Raw genomic sequence first — 15,881 nt, 5'->3', positions numbered from 1 at the left:
CTTTCTAACTAATGGAAATATTATCTGTAAGTGGGCACAGAACAACATTTCCCAAGCATTAACAGCTATGTAAGTGTTTCCCTGAGTATGTTGTAGCATAAATGCATTCAGGGGAATTGCTGTTTAGCAGTTAAGTAATGGAGTTCTGTTGTCTGGTTCATCCTGGATGGGTGTGGGACAGTCATCCCCACCCCCAACCTGTGTTTATTCCTTTATTTTTTATTCCCTCCTCTGTTTGGAACTAAAGACTTGTCGTTGTTGTTGTTAGGTGCCATCAAGAAGGTTCTGATTCATAGAGACCCTATAGAAAGCACCAATTAAGAAATGTCAAATTCACACAGTTAGGGGTGATGAGAAATGAAGATGATGATGATGAAGACTCCAACATTATGGAAATGTATATATACAGTGCTTTATCTTTTCTGAGAGTTCTTTTATACCCATTTCTTTATTTTGTTCACAAAAAACTGTAAAGTAGGACAGTATGAATACCACTATCCCCACTTTACAGACGTGAAAACTGAAATGCAGAATTGCCAAGCTCCAAGTCGCATAGCTGGTTGGAATCACAGAATTGAAAAAGAAGCAAGAAATCATCACAGCTAATCTCTCATTTGAGAGCAGTGGTGGTTAAGGGGGAGATGTCTCACTTTCCATGCAGGAGACATGGGTTCCATTCCGGGCCAATGAACCTCATGTGCGGCCTCTACCCCACTGTCAATGGAGGCTTTCTTCCTAGGAAGAAAGGCCTGGTGATCTACTTCTGAAAATCAGCCAGTGAAAACCCTATGGATCACAATAGTGCGATTTGCAACTGGTCATGGGGATGGTGCAGAACCAGGCAGCGTTTTGTTCCGCTGTGCATGGGGTCACCATGAGTCAGGGATTGACTCAATGGCCGCTAACAAGAACAATATCCTCCCATTTTACAGATGAAACAAATGGGAACCAAAAGGTCCCCTGGCTGAATGGTCAGAGCACAGATTCTCAGGCCACTGTGACCACCAGCCTGAAACCACTTCCTGTAGCAACAGAGCCAACATTAGAACTTTGGCAGCCTGATTTCTTGCCAGTTTCTTTCCTGGCTAAGAAACAATTCAGTAAAGTGAGTTTTTTATATTAAGTTGAAAATCTTCATGTATTGTGCTTGCTATTTTTTATTAATAGACTTTTCAAAGTAACAACAAAGCTGATGAGCCCACATAACTAAAGAATTCATGTCATATAGGACAGTTCCACATAGTGTATACATCTCTAACTTGAATGATATGTATCTTTGAGGCTTGTGGCTGAAGTCTTAAACTTGTAAGGTTAGAATTCCATTAGTATGCTTTTGAAGGTAACATAAAGATTAAAAACCAAAATATGTGGTGGAATACTGCCATTCCAAAGCTTAATGACCTAAAAGAAGAAAATTCGAAAGAAAAAGTACTGGCAACCTTCTCTTAGTTTCAGGTACCTTACCTTTGACTTGATTTTGTGAGATAAAATTTAAGCAATTGACTCACTAAGCATCATTCCTGACCTTTTTCCTTTTTGTCTTACCAATAATTATTCACATATGATTCATGCAGAAATGGAAATTTGGTAATTACTCAGCTAATTTGATCAACATTGGCAATCGGCTAGTTAATCCTGCCCCTTTTCCATCCATTTAGGTATTAAATTGGTTAATTTATCTTGTAGAAAACTTGGGTCAAAATGACAGGATTAAAAAATATATATACACACACACACTAAGTATATGTATGTATATATGTACTTTATATATATATACATATGCACTAAATCACTATATATATTGTCTTTATAGATATACTTTTGTACATACATATATACCCAGCAAAAAGCCCAGTGCCGTCGAGTCGATTCTGACTCATAGCGACCCCATAGGACAGAATAGAATTGCCCCATAGAGTTTCCAAGGAGCACCTGGAGGATTCGAACTGCTGACCCTTTTGGTTATTAACAGCCGTAGCACTTAACCACTACACCATCAGAGTTTCCACATGAATATATACATATGTATATATGTATTTACTTATATAATTTACACATATAAGAAACATTAGGTGTAGAAATGGAGCTAAAATTGGTTTTCTAAACTTAGCAAGGTGATTTATTTTTATTTGATCTGGCCTAATTTTTCGTTTCTGTAGCTTTTTATATACATAGTAATGTCTAGAATTCAAATAGGGCAATGCTCTTTCTCGGAGGTTCTCAGTAAGAACGGTCCATTAATCACATCTCTAAAAGTCTCCAAGGATGTGTTTCTTGACAGTGACCTTGGACAAGTAATTTAACTTCTCAGAACCTTAGTTTCCGCATCGGTAAAAGGGAGGGCCATAAAGTGAAGTGCCAATCACACTGCCTGTAACATAGACGGCAGTCAATATATGGCTGTTCCTGCCCTTTAATGACTTAGTCACCCTGACACTGTCCCTCCTGGTAAAGAGGAAATAAGCGTTATCAACCTCAGAGTAATTAAAACGTAAATATCAGATACCAATCAGTTAAATGGGACAGAAAAATCAATGTTATCAGGTACGTGAACTGAGTCAATTATTGCAACTATTAAATAGAATAAAAATGTGGTGAGTTATGGTAAGCCCAGAATTTAAATAGCAATTCATTGAGGGGATAGAATGGCTAAGAACCCAGCTCTGGATTCAGATACATCTGGACCCCATCCTGGCTCTACCTGGTGTCAGGCTTTTATGCAAATACCCTCTCGAAGCCTCTGTTTCCTCATTAAAAAATGGAAATAATAACACCTATCTCACAAGGATTGGATGACTTAATATATGCAAAGTGCTAAGCAAAATGCCTGGCACAGAGTAAGGGTTCAATAAATGATAGCCATTGTTACTCTGGTTCCAGAAATTCTCTTCATCGAAGAACACTTCATCATTTTCTCACAATTATTGCCCCTAACCTAATAGCGTCGGGCACAGCTTTAGATTTGGAACGTGTGAATCCACCTGGCACGCTGAGCCTGCCTCTCCTCTGTCTCCAGGGATGGTGAACTTCAGCGAGGTGTCCGGATACCCTGTGCTGCAGCACTGGAAGGTGCGCTCTGTGATGTACCACATCAAGCTCAACCAAGTGACCATCTCTCAGGGTGAGCAGGACGGCACGCTCTCCCGCCCACCGGCTCCTGGGGCTTGGATTCCTTTGCACGGAACAAGTCTTTTATCCTTCAATTAAGGAGGTGACCTAAAATGTAGCTATTCCGTGAAATACAGAACCTATTCACTCAGGTTCACCCTTAAGGGCAAATGACTGCAATCAGGTTTTTTTCTAGGTGTAAACTGTAAGTTTTATCTTGGGCTATAGAAAAGATGGAAAGGGCAAGGCTGGAAGCACTGAAGGTAAACACTAGCTTTATCGTTTCTTCTGGGGTCACCCGGTGTGTGGAAAGCATATGCAGAAGCAGACTTTTTATAAATTTGGCAGAATAAACTTCGCAAGTGCAAGGAGTATAACGTAGAGGTTCCTCATAAGAAATGAAATAAAGGAAAAGGGCAAGAAAGCGGGGACAGGGGAAGGTGGGAAAAAGCTTAAGGTTCCTAAAGAGCAAGTGAGAAAAAACATTTATATAGATACAGAGATAGAGACACAGCTCTAGCCATACCCATTGCTGTCAAGTCGATTCTGACTCATAGTGACCCTATAGGACAGAGTAGAGCTGTACCATAGGGTTTCCAAGCAGTGGCTGGTGGATTCAAACTGCCAACCTTTTGGTTAGCAGCCAAATGCTTAAGATACAGGCATAGATACAGATACATACACGCACACATATAGAGAGAGAGAGGGAGAATAAGAGAGTGTAGTGAATTCTAAACTTATAAACTTAGAACAAAAGGTTCCAAGACAGTGAGGCCCTTTATATTAGTATTCTTTACATTTTACTAGTATAAATGTCAGGAATCAAAAATCCTAGCATTTGAGCAAGTCCAATATGCATTTTGCAAATGGAAAAATTTCTTAATATAGGTATATACCTCTCTTCTGCCCCAACCCCATGGGCTAGGAGAACATTACTCAATGCTTTCCTCCAAGGCTGCCTGAAGAATGTACCAGGTCTGATGTTTATGTTATAGAGTCTGGCATTGCTGTTTATGTTATAGAGTGTTTATCACATAAAGGGGTCCCTGAAGTCAGATAATATTGCTGACAAAGGAGGATAAGACAAAGAGGCATCTTAGGGTCATCAGTAGGGAGATGAAGCCTTAGGGCTAACAGGAGGGAGGTAAAGACCAAGGGACATATGAAGAGATGTAAGAAGTATACCCACAAAGGATAAAGCTTTGTGCAGAGAGAAAGAGAACGCAGTAAGTGTATTAAACATTTCCATAGGATGCAAAGGGACTCAGAACTTTTTTTTTTAAATGCTAGAGTTCTTGGCAAGAAGGAGTTGGCAGAGGATCTCACAGAAGTAAACTCTAATGGTGCACAAAACATCTAGAAAGAACTAGCTCTTCATTCAGGGAGAACATGGCAGTAGAGACCCTACTCCATCCACATACCCAGTTTATACCCAGCATAGATGCTCTGCATATCAAATGTTAGCAACTTGACATCTCTGTTGCCATGCCTTTCAGAGTCACAGGATAGTGTCACATGATGCAGACTCTGCACTCTATGGTGTCATAGAAGCTTGGACTCTCGTAACTGTACCAGGCTTTGCTTTGTGATAATAGGACATAGGTGTGTACAATGAGGGCTTTATAAAGCTGAAGCAAGGTACAGAAGGTAATCGCTTTGGAAAATATTTTGTAGACTATCTTTTGGATGAGTATATTCCTCTTAAAACAGAGAAAGCAAACCCCAGAAGGTTTGGTTAGTATGGCCGGTAAGGAGGCAAACAGGCTCTCCTCCACTGGCCATTTCCCAGTCTGTTACTTTTGATTTTGTGAAATAAAATATAAGCAGTTTATTAGTGATTTTTCTTACCTTTCTTCTTCCCCTTATCTTTCCATTACCCATTTCTGATGTCTGAAGGCAGTATTTTGCAAACTTTTTTGGTCACTACCCACAGTGAGAATTCATTTAACATCGTGATCTTATACGTACACACACACCCACGTGTACACAACAGAAACTTCATGAAACGATACTTCATCTTACCATGTGAAATGCTCTCTGCTGGTATTTGTGCTTCTATTTTAGACTATGCTATTCTTTTTCTTTTTTCCAAATGCTATTGTGTGAGCTCACTAAATTGATTTAATGTCATGCCCTGTGATTTGAAAAAAAGACATTGACTTAATGGAGGGAGATTGGCAACGTTCTGCTTAACTTGCACGAAGTTAACAAAACAACCATCTTGATAAGATATTCATTTAGGAATTGGAACATCTGGTTGAGCTAAATGGAAACATTCGCCTGCTAGTTCCAACTCTTCAGTATCATTTTGGACCACATAGGCACTTCCACATTTGGGGCTGAATTGCCTGGGAATCCAGGTACCTGTGCTGTGAATTCTTATTCTTACTCTTGGGTTATGTTTCTCCATAGCCCTCAGCAATGCTCTCCACTCCCTGGATGGGGCTACTTCTCGTGGGGATTTTGTGGCCTTGTTGGATCAGTTTGGCAACCATTACATCCAGGAAACTATCTATGGCTTTGAGGAGTCCTGCTCTATCTGGTACCCAAACAAGCAGGTCCAGCGGCGGCTCTGGCTAGAATATGAAGACATCAGCAAAGGTGAGTGGCACGCCTATTGGCAAGTACTGACCACCTATGTGCTAGCCATAGGACCACACTTATGGAGTCTGCAGGTGAAGGACTAATTCACATGTCCCCTCAATGTTTTATGTGCATCCTTAAAACGTCTAAGATTTGGATACTAAAGCCAAATCTCAAAATGGAGGTGTTGAGGCAATTTTAGATACAGGATGTGGTTAAAACCATATGACCACTGTGATTGTTATAGAAGTGGTCCTCTAGAGAGTCTTACTAGCCACCATCCATTCTATTACCCAGGTGAGGACAAGTGTTATCCTGTTCTTGTGGAGTAGTGGAGGAGGAGGAGAGTGTTGCCGTCTTCTCCGATACTACCTCCCAACAATCCCAACCTGCACTGCTTGGCAAACCCTAACAGTAACTACATAGTAAACTCCTGCTCACTTCATCCTGTCCCATGTTTAAGCTCATTTTTCCAAATGATTTGTGTTTTCAGTATACCTCCATTGACCCAAGCGCTTGTGTAGCTCTGATAAACAGCCTCGCAAATAAATCTTTGTCCGCTGTTCTGATGGCAAGTTAGCATTTAGTCAAAATAAGTATAAGAAATTGGAATTATTCAAGCCTTTTGACTTCATCTTCTGGTGTAGTAGGCATACTAATTGGTATATTTGTATTCTGATCAACAAAGACTGGTTTAGAATTGTCATTCATGGAATTTCTTCTCCTGATCTAAAGCTCATGGCATTCTAATGAGGCCAGATTGTACATATGTGAATTGCTAAAGGGCAAGTGTTAAAATCAGCACAGTGAAAACTCAAGAAATGGGTCCTCTTACAACGCATTGATCAGGAGCCCCTCTGAGACTGGGGATCTCCAGCTGTTAGCAGTGCTGCAATGTTGGCAAACATGACTGGGTGATTGGTTGGGATGCTCTTGGTTCTCTGAGAGCCATACAAATTCTTGTTTTGTCTTGCTCAAGATGGTAGCATAGGCATAATAGCCTTTCTTCTGGCTGGGAATCTCCTCACAGAAGAATCAAAAGGCTTGCATCTGGACTGGAAACCCTGCTGGCGTAGTGGTCAAGTGCTACAGCTGCTAACCAAAAAGTCAGCAGTTCAAATCCACCGAGCACTCCTTGGAAACTCTGGGGAATTTCTACTCTGCTCCATTGACTTGATGGCAACAGGTTCCTTTGTATCTCGGCTGTAGCCGCTGTAGATGTTTCCCCCCAAGGCTTGATTCTTTATGACCACAGGCTTCTGGTATCCGTTCAAACTTCAGGACTGAAAAATTTTTTGATTCCAATTTGCCAAGAGAGGAGTGTAATGTAAGCAAATATAGATAAGACCAGTTCCAGCTGGCAAAACTGTCTTATAGTTTCCATGTCAGAGCCTAGGGATTGAACCAAAGGGACAAGTCTCCCTCTATTTCTATGTGACAGTGGGTCAAGGATTACCAGAGTTTGGGATTTCTGGTATATGAGAGTCTGACCTCACCCAGAGACCCTGGTTCTAAGCTTTTTTTTTTTTTTTCCTCTTAAGCTATTGCTATGTTCTTGAGGAAAAATGTTGAGCCCAAGAGGGAAATTTGCCCAGGGCCTTGGCACTATGTCCTACCCTTCTTGATCTCAAGCCTCTCTTGCCACTCAGAAGCCAGTTTTGTCGAAGTCCAACTATTGGCTTTAATATTCAAAAATATGATTTTTGGAGTTCAAACCTCTGATCCTTCCGTCACTCAACCACGGTGTCAAACGCTTAACCACTGTGTTACCAGGGCTCCTTAATGGTTTTACTTATTATTAATCTTAAAATATATTTAAACATGTTTGTGTGTCTTCTTCGATGCCCCTGAATCTTCCGTGTCTACCGCTACCACTCTCCTGAGTGTTACCTCTGAGGCATAAGGTTTATCTGTGTTATTGTTTGGTCCGGATTTTACTCTTAAATATTTTCCTCCTCCCTAGACTAATTTTCTTTTATTTCAAAAGCCTATATGAGGGCATGCCACTAGTTATGAAATGTAAGTGCATTAGACAAAGGAAGACTTCTTCCTGCTATTCTGCACTGAGAGGATTGGGACAGAATGAGATTTTACACACTTGTGCCAATAAATGTGCTGAGAGAACCAAACGTGTCATGAAACACATGTGACACTTTTTTTTAAACTCAAGTCCTCTGATTATAATGTTGTTGCCTGCTCTAACTTTAAAACCCATCCTCTGGAAAGGTGGCTCTCTCTGGTCTTTATTTCTGTACCTGTGACCCAAGGCCATTGCCATCGAGTCGACATAGCTATGACCAGATACCTAAAATTGCTTATGGACTGAATAGGAAAGGAGGTTTATCCAGGGTGAAATAAAATGGAAAGAGTACAGGAATTAAAGGCTGGGAATCTAGCATCGGCCAGGTGACTGTGGTTTAGTCAATGATCTATCTGTACCTCGTCTATTATACCCTCCTTGGTTACTTCCAGGAAGCTCTAGTGGCACAGTGGTTAAGAGCTCAGCTGCTAACCAAAAGGTCGGCGGTTGGAATCAACCAGCCACTCCTTGGAAACCGTATGAGGCAGCTCTACTCTGTCCTAGAGGGTTGCTAAGAGTCGGAATCGACTAGATGGCAATGGGTTTGGTTTGGTTGGTCCCTTCCAGCTCTGATAGTATATGGACTCTTATGAATCCCCCTTTATGTGGGGAGCGTCCTCAGATTAGGCATTTGAGTAAAGATTCTCCTCTTCTGCCTACAAAATCACATGGGTCCATGCCTTATTCAATTTTAAATTCTCAGAGCCTAACACACAGCCAGGCACATGGTAAGCACTCAGTCTATGTTTGTTGTTGTTCTTGGTGGTGGTGGTGGCGGAGGAGGAGGTGGTGATGGTGGTGGTGGTGGTGGTAGTAGTAAAAGCCCTCTGACTGTGGTGACTTCCCATGTGGGTTTTACTGGGGACATGTACAGTGCATTCATTATGCCTGACTGATGAAAACCTGGAGATGGATGTTTTTGGTCAGATCTTCAGAAGGCAGGCTTCCATTCAACAGGTACTCATTTGTCATACTACCTCTATGTGGTTTAGCAGTACCAATATTTAAGAGCACCTGTCTCTAGATAAGTCTGACTGAAGCCTATGAGAAATGTACTTCCATTTCTCCTTGTCTAAGATTAGTGTGTCTATCTTAATTTTTTTTTTTTACAGAGCTAGTGAAGAATACCAGAAATGAAATTTCCCAACCTTTTATCTCTCTCTACTTCTAAACTTAGTTACATTGTCTCCCATAATCCTTTGCCCACATACCTCAGAAAATGTAGTGGGGTTCCTCCTCTTCAGGTTAACCTCTCCACCTGTGTACATGCTTCCATCCCGCTCTGCTTCCTCTTGGGCCTTGCTCATTCATTATCTCCTTCTTTTTAATCATTACAACCTCTTTAGTCCCTGAATTCACACTTTTCTGGCCTTACGCTTTCCAGATAAATACCTTCCAAATAAATAATCTTTTTTTATAAACGTGCAACCCTTTTTTTTTTTTTGCCACTATTTCATTTCAATGCATCACCACCAATTTCTTGAAGGAGGGGTTCAGTTATTCTCTACTTCCTCAACTCTATTTCACTCTTTAAATTATTACTTGCAACCCCTTCACTCCTAGAAATAGCTCTGGAGAAGGAAATCAAGGGCTTCCTAATCAGAGGTCCATTTTCATTGACCATTCCATCAAGCTCAGCTGAAGAATTTGTCCCTCTTGACCATGTCCACCTTCGAAAATCTCTCTTCCTTTGGTGTCCCTGATGCTGCTCCGTCCAGATTGCCTTTATTTCTCATTCTTTTTTCCCCTTATTCCTCTAAAGGAATCATTTAAATTCCAATCATTTTCTATGATTTCCTGTTTGGTGCTCTTCTTTTCTTCACTGTTGCTGGATGATTCTCTGCCACATCCACTTAAACTTAACCAAATTTTCCTCTTTTCTCTGAAGTCAAAACCTCCTTTGCCCTTGAGTGTTTAGCATCTCTATCTGGATGTCCTGCAGCCTCCTCAATGAGCAACATCTTATTTCTCTTTTTCATTTCCACTTGTAAATTCATGAACTACATTGATGGGTCAAGATATAAAGTGAGGAGTCCTTGATGCTCTCCTCTGTCTTCCACATTCAACCATTTATAATGTCTGTCCTTTTCACCACCTAAATATTTCTTTAACTCATGTCTCCTCTCTATGTCTTCAGGGTTGTATTCATTTACTGTATCAGCCCTCATAAGAACTATTCAAACAGCTTCCTCATGTCCTTCAGTTTCCCTTCACTTCAGTCCATTCTATGCTTTACCATCTGCTGTCTTTGTAATTGCAATTTGATGACATCATTCTTCAGCTTAAAGTCGTTCGGTAACTCCTTGCTGCCTTCTTAGCATGGACAGTACAATTTTTTTTTTTATTAGTTTCCTGTTGCTACTGTAACAAGTTAGCACAATCTTGGTGGCTTAAAATAACAAAAATTAATTTGTTTACAGTTCTGAAGTCTGAAATCAGTTTCCCTAGGCTAAAGTCAAGGTGTCAGCAGAGCTTCTTGCTGCTGGAAGCTCTCAGGAGAATCCTTTTCCTTGCCTTCTGCAGGTTTTGGAGGCTGTCTCTATTCCTTGGCTTGATCTTTTGTCTTCAAAGTGCATCATTCCAGTCTCCTACTCTATCATCACACCGGCTTTTCTCTGACTTTGACCCTGATTCTCCTCTTGTTTCCCTTTCATAAGGATCCTTTTGATTACATTGGACCCACCCAGATAATCCAGGATAATCTCTCCATTTTAAAATCCTTAACTTAATCACATCTGCAAAATCCTTTTTGCCATATAAGTTAATAGTCACAGGTTCTGGAGATCAAGACCTGGATATCTTGAGGGCCATTTTTAGCCTACCACACCCCTTGACCTCTCCAGTTACTACATCGCTGACCACTCCCCACCCCAACCACACTCCACCCTGATGATTCAAGGCTACTTGCTGTTAATCCAAAACTCTTACATATGCTTCCAGACAAGGCAGGGTCCCAGAGACTCCTTCCCTACAGCAGTCCAAGGCCACACATATACTTTGTAAACTCTCCACAACTACTCTGTCTGGCTCAGAAGTTTTCTCTTGGGTCCTTCGCTTGCCCTCCATTTGGAACTCTGTTTTTCTCTGGTGTCTATTCCATTGCCTAGTTTGTGGGAGGATCTCCCTAGACCCTGTAGATCAGCAAGGTAGTCTTCCTGGCTATGATTTCTCGTTCTTGCTTGTGTTTTTGAATTGCTCTCTTCAGCTCTATATATTGCAGTTAAATGATACCTGTGTCCATCCTCAACTCTAGGTGCAGGACTGAGGTTCCCATTGGCCTGGAAGAGGGCAATGAGCCTTTTCACACTTTTCCTCCATTTGATCTCCATTTGAGCATCTCCTGTCTACTCTTCAAGAGTCAGCTCAAATGTCACTACATCCACAATGTCTTCCTTCACTTTCTTTTTAGAGTTCCTTGCTGCTATTTTATGTTCTCATAGCTCTTCAGATATATCCCTTTTATGGCACTTTCGCATCTCCCGGTATTGTCATTTCCCTGTATGACTATCTCCCATAAGAATAGACTTGACAGCACTTACTATTTTTCTCTTATTTTCTTAATTTAAAAAGTTTATTTATCTCTAAAATTCAAAGTGTATAAAGCAAAATAAAAAGAAAAATAAATCTTCCTCCTACTCTTATTTCCCAGTAGTCCAGTACTTCTCCCCAGAGACAACCATTGCTATCTGTTTATTGTGTATCCATCCAGAGATATGCTAGTCCTAGCTATTTGGAAGTGGGCAAAGCAAGTTGTAGAGGAGGAAGTATATTAGGGTCTTGTCTGTTTTAAAAATAATATATATTAAATATATATTAGTGTATTTTCTAGCGTGCCCCATTCCCTCACCTCCCCCCTCTATATACATATGTACGGTCGTAAGTGCAGTTTATCATAACTTGAACAGGTCGTAAGTTGGGAACTACCTGTATATACATCCACTTCTCACTTATCGACATGGTTAGTTTCCAAAGACTAGGTCGTTATGCAAAAATTGGCATTATGAAAAAGTGGAGAATGACCACATCATATTACAAGATATTATGTGAGGCACATACGTCCCTCTGGACCCAAGAGGTGGAAAATGTAGGTGGGCACTATATGTCCCACTAGTCATGAAAGGGTTACTGCCAAATGTGTGTCATTAATACACAAAGTAGTCAGTAGATTTTTTACTATTGTTGTAAATGCCAAATGTTGAATAACAAGATAGTCGGTAAGTGAGGAGTAGGTGTGTGCACAGACATACATAATATATATGGAAGGTGCATATATAATCTTGAAGTAATTTCATTTATATGTAAGGGAAAATTATATATTTGCTCCAAAATCAGAGATATGGGGAAGGGACTTTTATATTTGTTTGCAAACTTTTGTATTTTTTTTCCCACAATAAGCATGTGCCACTTTTACAAAGAAGCTATTCTAAAAGATTGAAAAGTATTTTCTGAAATGTCTGTATTGTCTTGGGTGAAAATATATAAAGTTAAATGAATAAAGCAGAACACATGATTGCATTATGTGAACTACAGACCCAAGTTACCTACAAAATGTCTGGGAGGAAGTACAAAACAACATGAGCATTTCTTATTCGTCTTTGAGTCTTCCTCTTTGACAAGTGCCAGACATGTAAGCAGGGTCTACTGCCAATTGAAGGAATGCATCTTGTATCTTGTTCTTATTTCAGAAACCAGTGCAGAGCTATAGATCTGTAGATGCCAGAGGTGACTGAGAAAAATTGAACATCTTCAATAAGAACTTCCAGTGGCTTAATTTTAATCCTCCACCTGACACACTAAGCACAATGCATTTCCTTTCTTTTTTTTTATACTCCATTCAGGAATGGATTTCATTAGGTCTTTTTTTCCCCTTCCTTTCCAATATCACTTCCATTGTTACTGAGATCAGACCTTTGCCATTACCTTTTCTTTCTATTACTTTTGGTGCACATCATTGTGGTGATCTGGGTTGACAAATTACAATAAGCAAGCCCTTCCTTTCCACAGTGTCTTCTAGTTCATAATCCTTTTTTTTTTTTTCTTTAACCAGTTGTTGCCTTTCCATGGGGAAAGCTGAGAAAATGACTTCCTCTTCTTCCATGACAGAAGCTGAGAGTTTTTCCTCTAAGATGACCCTTAGCTGTGAGTCATCATAAGTCAAATTAAAGTCAGAAAAAGGAGTAAATCACCTTTGTGGCAGCATATTTCCACCATGCAGGATGCCATATTTCCCATTTCTACCTATTTGTTTGGGGGGGATATAGCCCAAAACAGACTCATTTGGTCCCTCTCCCCAGACTTATAGCTAAATCAGAAACAATGTCTGTATCATCTGTCAGCTTCCGATCCTGGTCTGTGAGTGCTGGCCAGCAAAGTTCTGGTCTAGTATATTTGAGGCTGATGGGGGTCCATAGGCTGGCTTGCATAATTGTGCACGTGGCATAAAATATGATGAAGTTAAGGACACATACTTAGAGAAATCCAACAAAAAGTAATAACTGAAGTTTCTATAATGCTTTTACAACCTTGGGGTTGCCACCTGGCCCCACAGGTTCTGTCTATGCACATTCACAACGAAGAAGTTAGCACTCAGGTGGTAAAATAATTACAGCACATAGCTGTATTCTTGAAATGATTCATTCATTCATTCAGTGAACATTTGCTGAGTGCCTGCCACACACAAGGCTCTTCCATGAGCAGAGGGGACACTTAGAGGAGACAGCTGTTCTCTGGCTTTCACAGATGGGCAGGGCTGATAAAGGTGCTGCCAAAGCTGTACCCAGTGGTACTGTGGGCTGAGGCCCTGGAAGAAGCTGTATGCTTTCCTAAGCATATGTGTGAGAATTTAATTTGAGTCTCCAAGTCCCTAGGCTCTGAGGCAATGAGTCTAGAGTAAACTGAATCTGTGGATCGAGGGAGAAATAATATTACCAAACAGCTACCTTTTTTTTTTTAAGCACTTACTTTGAGCCAGGCACTTTTCTAAACATGTTACATAGCTTTTCTCAATTAATCCCCAAACATACATATAACTTCTCCTCCCCATTTTATGAATAAGGGAACAAAGGCTTAGGGAGTTTAAATAACTTGCATATGGTCACATACTAATAAGTAGCAGAGCCAAGACTAAAAAGAATGCCCTTACCTTGAGATATACTGGGAAATGAATCTATGCCATTTTGCCTACCATTGGCACCATAAATAAATGAAAGACCAAGGTAGGAAGATAAGTGGGCAAAATGAAGTGGGAGCAGAATATAATGGTTCTCCTAGAATGGGCAGCACCTGAGACTAGACCACTAGTCTAAGGTAAAGCCACCTGTGGCTACATGTCATCTTTGGTTAGACTTCATAGTGGATCCACTACCTTTCACCTTGAGTTTCCTGGATTTTTGATTGTTTATTGGAGGACTTTTTTGGCCATGATCCATAATAATGACACAGTTGCTAGAATAGTTCTGCTGTCCTACAGAGCAGTACCTCTCAAAATTTAATGTGAATATATATAATATGAATATATATATACACATATATATATCCATCGAAATAAAAATCCATTGCCGTCGAGTCGATTCCGACTCATAGCGACCCTATAGGACAGAGCAGAACTATCCCATAGGGTTTCTAAGGAGCGCCTGGTGGATTCAAACTGCCAACATTTTGGTTAGCAGCCGTATCACTTAACCACTATGCCACCAGGGTTTCCTGGGGTCTTGTTAAAATGGAGATCCTGATTCAGTATGTCCGAGTGGAGCCTGAAATTCTGCATTTTTAACAAGCCCCAATGCTGCTGGTTCAAGGACCACGTTCTGAATAACATGAATATTCAGACTTTTTTTGAAGACCTACAGGCTGCGGGCTCCTTCATTACCCCTGTTCTTCCTGTCCAGTGCTTGGACTTCAACACTAGGGCTGTGATACAGTGGCCTCCAGGGCTGTGTCCTGGCGTCACTGCCATGCAGGAGTGGCACAGGCAGGAGGGCTATTCTGAAAGGTTTCCCCTTTGAACCAGGACTTTTCTCAATTAAGCCATTGATCATTAGGCATGTGTGCAGAATGTAGCTTGTGTGCAGAACCAGAGAGTTAGTCCCCCAGGCACTGACAGGAATTGGAAACATGCCAACAATCAGGATTAAAGGTGATAAATTGATTTTCTTTAATCCTCTGTGGTGTAGGCAACACTGTCTCATCTTATGAGCTCCAGCAAACCAGGTTGTCTAAAACAGTATTCAAAAGAGGCCCATATTTTTTTCTTCTAGAAACTATAAATTGTTATAGAGCTTGACATTTTAACCTGAATAGTATTTTAGTTGATGGGACAATTCTGGTGCTGTTGTCAAACCCCTTTCATACCATTATGGGTTGACAATAACCACTTATCATCCATACCATATAATTGGGAAGTTAATTATATAGTATTCTGGATTATTCTGATTTCTCCAAGTGTATGAGTTTTGCCATCACAACTTGATTGATTGCCTCCTGAGAGTGGGCCTATTTATTCCTTTATTCAACAAGAATCTATTGAGCACTTTCTGTATCTAGGCACTTATCTAGACACTGGCCATATGATGGTGAATGAGACAGAAAAGGTTCCTGCTTTTATGGAGCTTATAACCTAGTGCAAAGGGACAGACAATGGCAAGTTAAAAAATCAATGAAAGTAATAATTTCAGGTAGCGACAGATGCTAGGCAGAAATAAAACCAGATGATGTGACAGGTTGACTGGAGAGCCAGGGCTGATTAGCATGGGGAAGGGTATGTGACAGAAGAACTTGGTGAGGGTGATGAGTGGTGGTTTTGAGATGAGACCCGTAAGTTAAGAAGGAGCAGGCCATGCAAAGACCTGGGAGCAGAACAATCCAGGCAGAGGAAATAGCAAAAGCAAAGGCTTTCCCTACTTTTTAATTCCCATAGCTCCTAACATAATGTAGAGCACATAGGAGGTACTCGGTAAATGTCAGATTGATAACCAGCATGGCTCTGAAGAACAAAGAGGTTTGGATTCTCTGATGGAACATGAAAAGAAGAAGCTCTACCTCTGGCCAAGCTTCCTCTGTTTCCTAGGTTCAGCAAGCTAAAATGGCACCAATTTGTTTAGCCCATTCTTTT

The 15,881-nt window shown here is 40.6% G+C and overlaps 1 protein-coding gene across 1 annotated transcript in view; it reads left to right on the top strand.

The window, feature by feature from the left end:
* ASTN1 (astrotactin 1) overlaps positions 1-15,881 on the top strand; it is a 392,406-nt gene that overhangs the window by 287,438 nt on the left and 89,087 nt on the right. Inside the window, exons 15-16 of the mRNA XM_049868516.1 lie at positions 3,017-3,121; positions 5,521-5,709. Coding sequence (XP_049724473.1) covers positions 3,017-3,121; positions 5,521-5,709 — 294 coding nt within the window. The remainder of the gene's footprint in view (positions 1-3,016; positions 3,122-5,520; positions 5,710-15,881) is intronic.

This window comes from Elephas maximus, chromosome 24 (assembly GCF_024166365.1).
Source record: "Elephas maximus indicus isolate mEleMax1 chromosome 24, mEleMax1 primary haplotype, whole genome shotgun sequence".
Classification (NCBI taxonomy): Eukaryota; Metazoa; Chordata; class Mammalia; order Proboscidea; family Elephantidae; genus Elephas; species Elephas maximus.
The sequence above is the reverse complement of the archived record's forward strand: the minus strand, read 5'-3'. Positions and strand labels throughout refer to the sequence as shown.